At 30.4% G+C, this 16244-nt stretch overlaps 2 protein-coding genes across 2 annotated transcripts; one reads left to right on the forward strand and one right to left on the reverse strand.

The window, feature by feature from the left end:
- Window positions 1-9313: 9313 nt before the first annotated feature.
- LOC126897655 (uncharacterized) lies at window positions 9314-14889 on the forward strand. The gene is made up of 2 exons (XM_050671423.1): window positions 9314-9494; window positions 13455-14889. Exon 2 carries the CDS (start codon window positions 13825-13827, stop codon window positions 14272-14274), a length of 450 nt encoding a protein of 149 aa, XP_050527380.1. The 5' UTR covers window positions 9314-9494; window positions 13455-13824; the 3' UTR covers window positions 14275-14889.
- On the reverse strand, window positions 12457-15183 carry LOC126898130 (uncharacterized). The gene is made up of 2 exons (XM_050672078.1): window positions 14888-15183; window positions 12457-13358 (listed from the first exon to the last, which is right to left on the reverse strand). Exons 1-2 carry the CDS (start codon window positions 15093-15095, stop codon window positions 12466-12468), a joined length of 1101 nt encoding a protein of 366 aa, XP_050528035.1. The 5' UTR covers window positions 15096-15183; the 3' UTR covers window positions 12457-12465.
- Between the last annotated feature and the right edge of the window lie 1061 nt (window positions 15184-16244).

The raw sequence follows: 16244 nt of genomic DNA on the forward strand, positions 1-16244 counted from the left end.
TAGTTGAATCCTTATTTGTAATAAATGACGCAGCAGAACGAGGAGTCGCCTTAATGACGAGTTTTAATTACTGTCAAACAAACGACGAAGAGTAAAGGCGATATTTATTACAAGTTGTGGAAAGACACCGCAATGAGTATTAATTGTATTAATATATATTACAATAAGTATTAATATAAAATAAAATTGTAAAAAATCAACATTGGTGACAAAAAAATAAAAAATAATTATTATTTTTATAATTATAAATGTATGTATAGCTAATGCCAAATTTAAAAATAAAAAATGTAAAAAGGAAACAGTAAAATTTGACGATATTTTTATGTACATCGTATATTATAGCCTACGTTCTAATCTAAAAAAAATGGTAGTATTTTTAAACATTAGTGGAAAAAATTTTTTCCTCTTAAAATACACACAAATATTAATCAAATTAAAAAAAAATTGTTTGACTTACTTAAGTCTTTGTAGAACTTAACCATATTTTTGAGTTTTTTATGGACTTTACGCGGTCAATTTTGGACTTACAATTTTTTTTCTAATTATTATTATTCGGCATTAAAAAACGAACAATTTAGATGTACTAAGTAAGAAATTTGAACAAAAATTGAATAAATAATGATATTTTATGTTTTATTGAGTATTTTTGGTCAATTTCCTTAAAACATGTTGAGCGACCTGTAAAAATTCTATTTTAAACCTCAAATTTTCATGAAATGTTTATTTTAAAGTATATAATAAATTTATGAGGTATCTTATAAACATTTTTTTTTATATATTAACATATTACAAAAATAAACATTTTAATTGATATACGTTATAATACAAATGATTTAATTATTATAATTATATATCTAAACTGCACGTTATTTAGTCAAATATAAGTATTATTTTATAACATGGTGTATGTGGCCGTTTGGTTGATCAAAATTTTGTGTCCTTTCCTATAACATAATATCTCTCATAAACTCGAGTGTTGTGCCTAATGATGGAATAGATACTGCTTTACATGGGTTCGATTATATTTATTTACACATTAATTGTCGTAAACAATAGGCGAAAATTGATCTTATAAAATTGGATGGGAATGTTAAGAATCGTGATGTGCCGATTAAATAGCCTATAAAGGAACAGTTACGATCTGCTCATCCTTTATTTCATTTTAAATTAACGTGTTTTTTTTTGTGCGTAGATAATTTGTTTCTGGAGATAAAAAAATCAATTCCAGACAACTATTTTTTGAAATAATTGACGTTTGATTATAATATTATAATATTTATTGATTATAATAAAACAAAAGAACTATTTTCAAATGTTAATAAATTACAATTGTTTGCGTTGTTAGACTTTAAAAAATTTAGTCTGTATGCTAATGATTTTACTATAAACTTATTATTAACATTTATTGTTCATTGAAACAATTATACATTATTTGTTATAATTAAACAATAATAACAAATAAATACTTTGATTTACCCAAATTGAGACGTGAACTTTTGATTGTCTACCCAACGGAAGAATTTCAAAAACCTAATATTCACTCTCTTTTAATTTATTTAAAAATTTAGCAGTCGCGGGACTGACCGTAAGAAGCTATGCTTTTGTAAATGTTTAGCAAAAAAGAAAACAGTATAAATAATGTACAGAAAATAAACAATATTTGGAACATTAAGACATTAAATGACAAAAACACGATTATAAGAATAAAAAAAAAAATGTTTTTTTTATGGATAAAATGAAATGCCTCTTTGAGTCTGAACTTTATTTTCTTTTTTTTCTCATTAATCTCTTGTATTTGGCTAAAAGTAAAAATCATATAAAATGATAATAATATGAATTTACAATTTAAAAAAAACTTACTTATTCAATTCTTCATTTGATGATTATACGTCACAGTTATTACTCACTAGATCCATTATTTCTGAATTTTTTTCGATATTTTAACCTATTCTTGCAAGAAGGCATCATTTAATGCCTTGCCATTGTTACTAAGCATATCAATAATTATCAAATATTGATAAATTTCGTTTTATTTCTTGATTATTAGAACCGTCCATAACATAAAGTAGGTTAAACACATAAAATTAATATATAACATGATAACAAAAAATATTAACATTTCTTGCTTTTACTCGCGACTGGTTATCGTTATTATAATTTTGATATTATCGATAACGTGGGCAAGAATGATAACGCAAAACGCGCGATAACTATATCGATGGTTGCCCACATGTGCGGTCGAGGGGGGAGGTCCAATGTCGACGGTCCCTCCTCGCCCGCCATACAACAGCTCGCATAACGGCGGCCGCGTAACGTTTTTTTTTTCGGTCCTAGTTCGCAGAGCCCGCCGTAAGAAGCATAGCTTAAAAAACAACAAATTTAGACGAAAACTTACCACAAGCAACAAAATTGATTTCGTTGATATTACCTATTCCAGCTACTAGTGCATCGAACGATCAGAACGATCATTCTTGGCCCTTAAAAGGATTAAGAATTTATCAAGAAATTCCCAAGAACAAAATTGTCTTTCATCATTATCAATGTTGTCAATAGTAAAAAGTTATTGGTAAAATTGAAAAAAAAATCTACATTTCATGATGAAGTAATCGAAATTTTCCTTACTAAAAATTGAAGAATTGATTTAATATATAAGTGATTTATTAGTTAATAAGTTTATTATTTTATTCAAAGGTTTTATAAGATGTAATTATTAAAATATAATAATTTTTAAAAAATATTTTGTGTTTATTAAATATAATATTGTGTTATGTACTAGGTGATGTAATATAAATACGTAAAACTTTGTATGTTTAAAGTAAAATTTTAAAAAAAAGTATAGGGGATTTAGGCCAGTCAACAAAGTAAAAATGGTGAAAAAAATTCCCAACCAAATTTTTTTTTTTAAGTTGAATTAAGATATGTATAATGACATACTAAAAGTCCTCATCGATTGGACTTAAGCTTTCTTTTTTACAACCTCGCAAAAGTTAAAAAATATGAGCTTTTTAATTTTCTCAACAAATATTTAACTTACAAAAAAAAGTTTCGTACAAAAGTTGTTTAAAAGATAATAAACAAAAAAGGTATCTTATATTTTTTCATTTAAACAAATATTTTTTGAGTTACATTACATTTAATATGAACACTAAAATTTATTTTCCAATTTTTTTTATTTTACGGTTACTTTTTATCATGTTATACTTACATTAGACACAATGTTATAAATGCATATATGTGTATGTGTGAGATTATTTATTTATAGTGACACGGCCCGTAATAGCGCACTATTCATTTACCGTGAATTAGCACGTTATCCGGTCGTGATTATCAGCTGTCCACCGTCGCACTCATTAGTGTTGACGATAACACAAGTTTGTCTTATCCGGCGGTCGGTAGATAGGACAGGTCAGGGGGTTCAGCACCGCGAGACACGTCGGCGACTATGTAAACTAGTTCATCTGTGACTTACATCCGCCGTACGTGCCGTGTGATCTTTCATCAGCACCTTATTGTTTACCAGTGTTTATAATATTATTTTAGCTCAAAATAAAATTTATCGACTCCATAACGGTGTTACGTTTATTATTATTATTATTAAACTTTAAAATACCGTGTCAACTTTGGCTCCCCGCAGAGGTTATCAACCCGGTGCAGTTTTCAAAAAAAAATCAGGTAGGATTTATTTGACTACTGCTTACTGAAAAAAATTGCTTTTGAAGTATACTACCGCTTTAGTAAATTTTGAGTAATTGTTGAATTCCACTGTCACACTACATATACGCGTAGCGTATTATAGTTGTAGTTAGCCATCACGTTACATAATCATAAGTGTAGAGTTGAAGGTTACGTATAATAACAACTATAACATTGTTATTAAAACGGCCTACGCGCTCGCGAAATTCCCGCTATACAATATGGTCAGTNACAACCATCACATTGTTGTTATTATTTAAACGGCCTACGCGCTGGCGAAATTTCCGCTATACAATAAGCTCAGTAATTTAAACTAACTTTCTTTGCTTCTAACAGACACAGATCGTTTATTTCTATGAATTTCGCTTATTATTAATTAATATTTCAATATATAATTATTTAAGAAAAGAAAAAGTTCGAATAAAACGCCGTGTCTGAACGCTTAATTAAAAAAAAATAATAATAATATTGTTAACAAAAACGATAAGTCCAATAATATTTTTATAATTTTAAGCTCGTTTACCATAGTCATCCGTACTGTTTGTTTACGTAATTAGTNTAATTTTAAGTTCGTTTGCCATAGTAATCTGTACTGTTTGTTTACGTAATTAGCGTATACTATATTTTATAGAAAAATACATCTAATTTTCGATTAACATAGTACGATTAGTTACATTTTGTGGTTAAACATTACTATATATATTATTGTTTTTTTTTTCTCAAAAGAAATTAAAGCCAACAGAAGTATAATTAATAGATTAAGTATTACTACAGCAACGTATAGCGATTGTCAAATAAAAAGTTTTTCTCCATTTCCGATAAAATAAATTTAGTTTACAATCAAAATTAAAAAAAAAAAAAAGTTATCAAAAGATAGTGACAGTGTTGAATTTATAAAAATATTTATATTATTTATTTATTGTCAATACCCACTAGCTTAAACTTTTTTTTTTTGCCCTTCAAATTTCATTATTCTTATTAAAAAAAAAAAAATCACATCATACACATAAATACTTAACATATACACACACAATTTTTTTTCTTTTTCAAGTCTAAATCAGCTATTGCTTCCTTTAAAAAAAAATTTTTAGTTTTTTTTTTCTTTCCCCTTTACCTAATAATACCACTCATATCCATTGTACTATTAGAAAATTTAATTTTGTTCATTATTTAAACTTTTTTTTTTCCTCTCTCATTCATCCCCCTTTTTCAAAAAATTATTTTCTGTTTTTATTTTTCCTCTTGTTTATTTAATAAATATTTTAGTTTCAGTTTTTTGTTGTTTTCTTTCAACATTTCTTCTTCTTTAATAGGAATAGTGATTGTATTGAATTTATATATAGATATATATAAATATAACCAATACCCACTCCATTAAATACATACTAACTCACTTAGTTTTTTTTTTCTCTCTTAATTTTTAAATACTTTTTTTCTTTTCTACTCTTTCTTTTCATCACTTTTATTTACACTAAATTCGGAAATGGCAAAAACATTAGACAAAATGTCTCTCACCGTGATCAAACGCGAATGTGCTTTCAGGAATATTCCTCACACCGCTAGCCGTAACGACCTACTTTGTATTCTTGAGGCTTTAATTAGGGCGGAAGGGAACAACCCAGCCACCACCCTCCTACCACCCCGGCCACCTATTCCAGCAGATGTTTCTATTATAGCATCAGAGACTCACAGTTTAAACCCAGTTGATATAGTAGATGTGCCCCAGAATAACACGGTGGCACGAAATAGGGATAGTGAAGCGCAAGTGAATCCTTTAGACCAAACCTATGGTGGTGTTGGCTATGAGGACCACCTGCGCCCACTCACCCCTTATCGCACACCCACACATATGAATGCACTATCTTCACAAAGTTCACCCACACCTGACACCCACAATCAGTATAGTGCATTCACAATCATACACCCTACCACAAACAACCTTGGTGTATCGAATACCCAGGCACCCGACATCAACGCTTCTATGTATTCGGCAAATGAATAGATAGGTGCTATTAGGGATAATATTCGCACCCAAACAGCATTAGGGAATCTCGAACTGAGAGTAACCGCTTTCGAAACAGCCCTGTCACGTTTTCAAATGGAACAAAATAAGATTAGCAATAGAATCTCTTCTATTGAGCAAGACATTCAGTCCATTAAATTATCTGTGTTTAGACCTGTAAACCCGGCACCAATTAATGATAACGCTGTCAATCCAAACCGTAATACGAACAGACCATTTACCGATCGTCAGCAAACTTCTCTTTATGACAGGTTAGCACAAACCGAACATGAGATTAGGCAGGAATTAAATCCACAGCTGACGACACTCGGTAACACTGTACGTCACTTAACGGGGGAAACACGTCCATTATTGAATAGCACGGGTTGGGACCCAAATAACCAAATGGATAGTAATAACTCTAAGAATTATCAGCCCCATTATCGCACTGAACGATTTACTGGCACTGATTTGCGTTCTATAAACCAACCAGATCGTACCGTACAGTTTGGTAATGATGACTGCGATTCTAGAGGTAATCTTGATTACCTCCAACTACTTGGGATTGGCTGCTCTCATCCTAAACTTCCATTTGACACGATCTCAAACATCTTCTATGCTCACATCAGCTGTCCTCATATCGCATTCAATAACATCCCTAGTCTCTTTTTTGGTCTTCCTCCACCTCTTCTTTCTTCAACATTAATTTCTATAACTATTCTTACAGCTTCCGATTCTTCTCTCCTAACATGACTAAATCATCTAAGTCTATTTACTCTCATCTTATCCACGATTGACGCTACACTTATACACCCTCTTATATGCTCGTTCCTTATTCTATCTATTCTAGTCACTCCACTCATCCAACTAAGCATTTTCATCTCTGCTACACTCATTCTCTGCTCTACTTTCTTATCAACCGCCCAACACTCTGAAACATACATCATAGCTGGTCTCACTACATTGTGTAGAATTTACCTTTTAGCCTCATTGCTTCTCTCTACTTCAACCACCCGCACTTAATCCTGTGTCTTACATTCCCGTCAATACCACCGTTCTTTTGCACTACTGATCCTAAATACTTAAAACTTCCGACCTTCCCATTCACACTCACGCCTATTGTCACTGATTTTCTCATTTTGTCTTATTCCCAAACTGGAGAAAAATGTTAGAAAGTAACAAAGTAAATACTGAAATAGAGAAAAATAGCTTTATGGAAATGATTAATAAAAGGTATCCCCAGGTATTAAGTAATTGTCCAAATCAGGTAATTAAAATATACAAAGCTAAGATAATATTAAAAGTAGAGGCTAAAACAATTTTTCACAAAGCATATACGTACGACGAATCTATCGCAAAGAAAGGGGCAAGTAACGTTTGCTCCATGCTACATAATTTTTTAATTCTTCCGGTACAAGTTTGTCAGTTATGTATATTCTGCGATACTTGCGCAAGACAAATTAAAAACATTACAGTTTTCAGATTTTTCCATTATCTTGTTACTCAAAAAGATCGTTTTGATCTCGTAAAAAAAGTTTTTCCGATTCGAGGCCACTCTTACTTGGAGTGTGATAGAAATTTGAGCTTGGTAAATTGTAACTCCTACACCGAAATACCAGATAATTGGCGAGAGGTTTTGTTAACCTTTTTTGAAACTTTCACCCTTCACTGTAATTGATTGTGAAAAAGATATAATATTCCAAAACTGGACGGAGCACTTGCAATCACACTATTCCAAAAAAAGTAACCTCAAAACAAAACCTATCATAGTGATTGAATTTCGTAAAGAGTCCCGTACACTTATCTTCTACAAAGATTATCTACTAAGTATAGAACATTTGTTGTTGTTCGGCGACGCTCCCTGCGTGAGGTCGTTGGACGATGGCGTTTTGGTGAGAAATATACGTATAGCTGTTAATTAATTTCGTACGTAGTAGTTGTGTTTAATTAATTTGAATTGTCAAATATGAGTGGTGTTTAACAGTAACTATTTATTTGTTTATAATCTTCAATAATAATTGAAAAAAGACACGCCAGAATCCCACAAGGGTAAACATTGAAACCATTTTATAAGGGGAAATTTGCCAGAAAAAAAGCAAAGTATAAAGATTTGCTTAATTTAAAACAATTTTTAATGAAAGAAGAAACACGTAAGTTCTATGAAAATCTCAAGGCAGATGAAGATATTCAAAACAGTGAAGTCGAGTATATCAACAATATTCCTTTGGATGAAGCTGAAAATTAAAAAAGAAAATTGTTTAAATAATTTAATGTTTTTGTATCACTTGAAAAATAATGTGTATTTTTTTTCTTGTTAACAATAAACTAGATTTACCTGTGAAAAAAGATTGAAGTCCATGCTTTTTATTTTGATATATTTTTTTTCATTAATAATCATTACAATTTTCAATTTATTTCAATAACTTTTCAAAGTTAATACATTTTAATAAAATTATAGTTCATAAAGCGTATTTTTTGTTTAATATTGGATGCGTATAAGTCTATAAACTTTGATTTTGCTCTCCTGAACAATTTACAAAAATGGACTACCACCGTTCCCCTGTACCCTTAACTCTTCTTTATTCTAAAACATATTGTTATAGTTTATTAATAATTTTGTGAAAATTACCTCCGGAACTGAATGTATCAGGTAACTTGGATGCCAACTGGAAAACGTTGTACTAGCATTTCACTAACTATATGTTAAAAACGGAAAAATCAAGTAAAAGTAATGAAACGAAGATTGCTATTTTGTTGACATTGATATCATCTGATGGAATGAACATGTATTACACGAAAAGAAAGAAACGATTACCAATGATAAAGGGGAAACTGATTATGATAAAATAATACAGAAGTTTACACAACATTGTACGGATAAAAATAACATAGTTAACAAAAGATACTGTTTTTTAATGCATAAACGGAAAGAAGAGCAGACTATCGATAATTTTGTTACTTTGTTAATTTAAATTAAAATTATAGTACTACTATACTTTAGAAATTTCAAAAAATCGATTTTTTTTTTATAGTTTTAATACTTAAGAATCACATAAAATAAAATTTTTGAAAAAATTCGATGTTTATAAATTGACGCTAAAGCGAAAACGCGACCTTGCATTTACACAGATGCCGCGTTAACGTTGTTGTTTGTATATCCCTACTCTAAAATACCGGTTTCCTTTTATACTCAGATTATTTTTATTTGTGACACGAGTGTTTAGTATTCATTCGCCTTTACGAAAGTAGTTTTGTATCGATAAAATGGGAAAATCATATAGAAATGGTAGTAAAAATGCAAAGCCCACAAGAAAAAAATTACGAAAACATCGCATGTTTACCATGGGAATCAACATTCTGCCGAAAACAGTACATCATTTACTAGTTCATCTGCTGAAAAATTATCAACTACCACAGATTTTGATATAAAAGTTGATGATTGCTTTACTTATTGCATATTCACATTTCAATTAGTTTTAAACTAGGGTTCATGAGTTCTCGAGCTTATCAATTTCTCGGGTTGTCGAGAAATTTACATTAACGTACATTCTTGCATGTTTTTTCAGTTCCAATGATGTGATTAATTAACCAATTCAGCGGTTTTCTGCATATATAAAAATATCAAAATAATTATAAAACTTTTATTGAAAGTTTACAACAAAAAAAGTTTATTAAAGAAAACAAAAAAAAATTAAAATATTTTGTCTGACACTGACTTAAAATTCACAGCACCATTTTTGGCATGTTTATTAGAAAAAAAATTGAGAAATAAATGAAACATCCAAAGCTGAACATAAAGGTGAGTAACAATTTGGTCAGCTTCCTCTGCCTAATAAAATATGCCTTTGGAAAAACTAGAGCATTTATAGCTTTATCAGACAGCCGGTTCCTTATCTTATTCACTACATTTCCTGAAATTGAAAACACTCTCATTTTTAGTTGAAGTAAGCTTAACTGAAAATAATGCTTTGTACATTGTGTAAGAACATTTATTACTATGTTCTTACCACTTATATTAAACACGTTATATTGCTATTTATTTAATTCGTAATACATTAATTAGCATAGAGGGAGATGCTGATGTGACAATTCTACTCGTCTGTAGCCCGGAGCTACTGACGTCGAACTAACAAAGGGCAGTTGTGTTTGAGTGCCCGTTATAGACATAATTTTCAATATTATGTAACGTGACAAAATATAAATTTTATGATGTAGATAGATTTACTGTTTTGCTTTGCTAATGGGCGCGCGTACGTTATATCCGGCCGTGTAATCAGAAAACTGTACTGTTGCTGTCAAGGTGAACGCTATACACACAATATTCTTTATCAGTTTAATAATCGTTCCCTATATGACACATACACTGGCCACCACTGTCAATACCTGTATAATTTTAATATTATTCATATTTTTATCAGTTTTATATTTTGTAAATTGTTAAGCCGATACCCTCTCCCAAACGTAATCGTCGCCGTCGTTGTGTCTCGCCCGGTGTGTAGGAATTTTTCGTGGTCTCTTCCCTTTGAACCAACCTCGTGGTATATTTTGCTGTGTGCGTGCAGCCAATAATAGTTTTTTTTCGTGTTCGTTGTGTAAAAATCATGTATTGATTTAACCAGGCGTCGGCCATTTCCGGGGCCGAGATCCCCATCTTAGGATGAGTCCCATCCGGGACTGGGTATCGTCTTATTGTTTTTTTTTATTTTTATTTAGTATAATGTATTGAGCCTTTTTCTGTTGTAAATTTATTTTGTTATGAGCTGTATATAATTTTAGCATTGCTGTTTATAAGGTTATTGGTCAGTGGTGTGTCATGTATATTTAATACATATATATATATATTATTCCCGCAGTGCCCAAGTTCGGTCCGGCCGGCCAGATTACAGAAATTATCCGCCGCGTCCGGAGTACACGGACTTGTTCCGATGCGGAAGACACTTCATGTGTAATATTTAAAAGTTGTAGGTTAAAATTTTTTTTTTGTCTTAATAATTGTTTTTTTTTCTCTTTTGTCCCTTTATTTGCAGAGTGGTTTTTGCCTTCGGGTTTTGTCCACTATTAACTTAATTGTAATAATTTAATAAAATCCCCTTAATTTTCTTAATCAACAAAAATCTTTTTATTGCGTGAATATCTTCAATATTGACGTGTATCTTATTTTTTTTTTCCTTTAAATAATTCTCTCTAGTTTTAAGGTAACGGTCTTCGACCTCTGGTGACATCAAACAAACATATTGTTATATTTACAAGGTATCAGCGTATTATAGTCTATTATAGTCTACAACACTTTATATTTTAGTATATATATATATATATAATTTTTTAATCCACTTTGTTTGTTTCATCAAAGTGCATATTATTAGTTTTCTTATTATTTTTTTTCTTAAATCCACTTAGGCTCTTTACACATTATACGTTTTTGACCGTACGGCAAAAAACCGTACGGCGATATTATTTTAGTGGAGTGAAGAAGAGTATATAATCTTTCACATTACACGGCCACGGCAAAATGTCGGCGCCGTGCCGTGTAGCAACCGTTTACCGCCACTACGGTATCCGGCAGCCGGACGACGCGATAAGCTTAGTGGCCTACGTGACCAAACGCGTGTTTTCACATTATACGATTTTATTCGTACTGTAGAACTTGCATGCGACTGCTATCCTGCGCATTAAAATAATTATAAATTTTTTAAATAATGGCAGAAATTGATGTGGAATTTTTAATTACCCTCGTCCAAGGTAGACCGGTGCTGTGGGATAAATTTTTAGATTCCTATAAAGATAGGAATGCTACAAAAAATGCTTGGCGGGAAATATTAATTGAATTAAACCCAAAATTTGATGCTCTTGACGACAAAGAAAAAAATTTGTTCGGTAAGTAAATTTTAATTAATATTACAATAATGAAGTATTATTTAAAAAAATATAGTATTAAATACCTATAGGTATTTTATTCAGTGGCGCCGACGTGTAAAAAAAAATACTATGACAAATAATATTATTTAAATAACATAAATTTCAGAAAAGTGCACCAGTAAGTAAGGTTATAACCTATAGGAACCTAATGTTTATAAATATAATTGTTTTTCCGTTACATAATATTTATCTGAAGCCACTGACATATCTTGTGATAGCTGATAAGCTACATTAATACAATTCGAAGCGACAATAATACAGAGTAATCTATACCTACATTCCCATTTACATATAGTATTTTATTATGTTATTTATATCAAATTAAAACGACTAGTACTAATTATAAATTTCACTAATTATTAATTAATATTCCTCGAAATCCAACCACTCACCCACCCACCTATTTTTTCTACTATGACATTTGTCGTAGATAATGTAGGTGATCGGCTCCATTGATTTTATTTATAAAATATAAATTAAATAAAAAATTAAAAAATAATAATACATTTAAAAACTACAATATTCCAGGCAAGATTTTTATTTATATTACTTTTATAGAACATAGGTATTTGATAATTGTAATACATAATTAATAGGAACATTATTAATTTAATAGTAATAATGTGTATAATTTTAAGATTATTTTAAGATTAAATTCAAATTTATTTTTACATATAATTTTTATTTTTGCATACTCTATTGATTTTATTAAACGAGAAATTATTATAAAAAGAAAATTAATAAATTTTAAAATTTAATCAACCTGACACATTGAAACCTTCAAAACCTTTTTTTAACTTGATACTTTTATAAAATTAATTGATTTATCAATAATATTCGCTGGTATTTATAACTTATATTTTTGACATTTGCCATGGTAAACTTCCAACGTCAGAAACAAAATATTTACATAATGCACTTCTTACGTTATTTGGTGTAAGGCCTCCTCTTATGTTCAATTCTGGAGTAATATCTGACAACCCTGTTATTGACATTGTGTCCAAGTCGTTATATCCATCTCTCTCAAGTACAAAATTATGTAATACAATACAAGCATTCACAATATTGACAGCAAAGTCTGGTTGTACATTAATCGGCCTATGAAATATCCGCCACTTATTTGTGAGAATGCCAAAAGAACACTCAATATATCTTCTGGCTCTAGACAGTCGATAGTTAAATATTCTTTTATCGACTGTTAGATGTGTTCCACCAAATGGCCTTAATAAATGTTTATGTATTCCAAAAGCTTCGTCTCCGATGAAGAAGTAAGGTATTTTTGAACTGTCTATACCTGGCAAAAATTTTTCCTTGGGTAATTGTTGCTCATTATTTTCTATTGACTTCCACAGACTGGACCTCTTAAATATTGATGAATCACAGTCTTTACCGTAACTTCCAACATCAACATACACAAATCGATATTTGGAATCTGCTATTGCCATTAAAACTATAGAATTATACCCCTTATAGTTAAAATACATTGACCCACTGTTCAATGGACAAGTAAGACGGATATGTTTTCCATCGACAGCTCCGATGCAATTCGGAAAATTAGCTCTATTTTCAAATCCAGAAGCAATTGACTCCCACATCTCTGTCGTTGGTGTTGGAATAAAATCCTCGCTCATTATGCACCAAATAGCCATACATACTTCTTCTACAATTTTACTTGCCGTTGAAATTCCGACTCTATAATTGAAATGTAAATCAGTAAATGTACAACCACTTGCAAGATACCTATAAAAAAAAGTATTTTATATTTTTATCAGGAGATAAACATAGTACAATACTAGTTTATAAATATTAAACCTGTCTAATTTTTACAATGTTTTTTTTTTAGGTCAAGAAGTTATAAAAAAATGGACCAATCTTCGTGACTCGTTTTCAAAATACTATAAAAAAGTAAGAAAAGTGGTTCAGGAGCAAAAAAAATTAAAAAATATGTGTACTTTGATCAATTGAAGTTTTTACATAAGCTTTATGTTAAAAGGCCGACTTCAAACAGCTTAGAACCGAGAAATGATAAAGCAGATGAAGAAGAAGATGGTATAGAGCAAGAACAACAAGCTTCTGATGATATTTCGGATGTTTCTAAGTCATTAATAGAAAAACCGAGAAATTCACAAAAAAATAGGAAAAATAAAAACCAGAATGATATTGATTTGAGAATTTTAAAATTATTAGAAGAACCGCAACCACCCTGCAATAAAATGGCCTTTTTACAAAGTCTCATGCCTCATTTACAAAATTTTAATGATCAAGACTACTTAAAATTTCAAATGGGAGTTTTAAAGGTTATTGAAAATATCAATGAAAGCAAGAAAGAACAACATTTTTTTCCACAATCCAATTTGGCACCTTATGAACAATTTTTACCTCAGTCTCAACCACTTTATGTAAATACATCAAATTCTACTCAATATCATCCTAAACAATTGTACAACACTCCTACCCAGTCCAATGTTTGCTTATCTCAGCCATATACATCTGGAAATCAACAAGTACTCATACCACAACAAATACCATCATGTAGTAAGCAACCACCTTCAGTGACTACCCTCCATGATGTGACCCATCCAGAACTTGAACAGGATAGCCCGTCTCTAAGTTCAATAGCATCCTCAATTTCTGACAGCATCGACTTTAGTTCAAGTATCTAACTATTTTTAACAAACTAATTATACATATTTTTAAAGCAAATATAATATGATACGTAAAAATATTATAAAATTAACATGTAAAAACACATAGTAAGATTTTTTTCAAGTTTTTTTAAAATGCTTACACTGTAATGTTTAATATAATAATAAAGGTACGAGTTTTTTTAATTTGTAATTTTTCTTTCTATCGTAATTTATATTAAGTATAATCAATAAACTAAAATAACACTAATATTATTACTTACCTCAATGTAATCGATAACACCTCAACTGGTTGTATACAGTTTCTAAACTGCGTGTTTTTTCGCTGAAGCGTATGTTGGAGTTTTCCATGTTGTTACGAGAGTAACAAATAGAATAAAATAAAATAGTATTGCCGAATAATTAATTAGTTTATTAAAAATAAAAGTGATAGTATTCATACAATAATTGTCAAATGACTGACGATGCTCTGCATTACAATCGTCGCAGTCGGCCCACTTCCCGGTTTTGCAACACCGAAAAATACTTTATAGACACATTGTTTTAGGCCGACCTCAATTACAATTCAATTTATGATTATCTGTTATTACAATTGTGGGACAATATTAAAACTAAGTTAAGTATTCATAACAATGTAATACATCAAAAGAGGCAATTGACATACGGAAATAATTAAAAAACTTATTTTCATCATTTCGTAGATCATTAAATAATGTATTAAATAAGCCCACTTCATCTCTCCTAGCATTGATAGGATGTACCCAGAGAATACGATTTTTCTGTTGCCTTTTGCGGCGACGATTGTATAACCATATTGCAATCATTTGTTTACGGTTCATTATAACAATTCACGACTTGAGTGTTCTTAAAGCTAAAGTATACTAACGTTAGGACTAACGAAAACTGATTTAATTGAGCATATTTAGTTTGATTATTAATATTAATTTTTAATTTGCCGTACGGTCAAATCCGTATAATGTGTAAAGAGCCGGGTGTTGTTCTTTTTATGATTAAGACCCTCGCCTAAGTGGTTGGCGACCCGATTTCCTTTTGCAAGAGAGCCATGAGGGTGGCGACTCCACAATCCATTGCGTGGCCCAAGTCGTCACCTCTCAATTATTACTTTCGTCTTATTTAAATTATTTATAACTTAACTTGTGTTATTCAACGACTCGTCTATCGCCAATTGTCATCATAGCCAACCAACTCCGTCTCACTTGGATATACCTACTAAACAACTGTACTAGAATTCAAGTCAGACGTATTGTACATTACATATAACTTATATTTACTGAACATCTGAAATATAACTTTACTTTGTCGTTGTAAGGAACATGACTTAAATATTAACGATAAGAGGAAAGCCGTTCGGTCAGTTGATTTTTTAATTATAATTATCCGATTTGTTTGTAGAGGAAGGAGCAAAAAGTGAAGGGAGAGGGAGGATTAGGAACAAATAAGCTACAATAAAATCATTAAGTCAAAGTACCATGCAATTAAAAAGTAAATAAATTTTGTACAGTGTGCAGGCTGACTAACACCAGTGCATTAACTACCTTACCTGTAACCTTTGTTCTGTTAGTTACTTTATTATACATGGATTGTGATAGTGGACTGTATATGTGATATAGAGGTATAGAGAGGATGGATGTTCAATGAAAAACAAATGATTCAATGAACAAAGTCAATTAATTACAATAAACAAAAAAAAAGTACTAGTTAGTATAAATTCAGATTGAATTATATTGTACAATTATAATAACAAATTAAATAAAGTAGCTTGTAGAGTTTGGGCAAAGAATGTACTAATGTAATTAACGTTAATAAAAATTAAACAAGAGACATGAAGTACAATTGTTCAAGAAAGGTAATTGAAACAAAATAGATGAAAGAATTTTTAACTAATTATGAGTCAATAACAACAACTGGACAAGAACTTTAAGAACAAAAACAAGAGTTCAATAAACAAGAGAACAGAATTGATCTTA

Source organism: Daktulosphaira vitifoliae, unplaced genomic scaffold, assembly GCF_025091365.1.
Source record: "Daktulosphaira vitifoliae isolate Bord-2020 unplaced genomic scaffold, ASM2509136v1 Scaffold_2, whole genome shotgun sequence".
Classification (NCBI taxonomy): Eukaryota; Metazoa; Arthropoda; class Insecta; order Hemiptera; family Phylloxeridae; genus Daktulosphaira; species Daktulosphaira vitifoliae.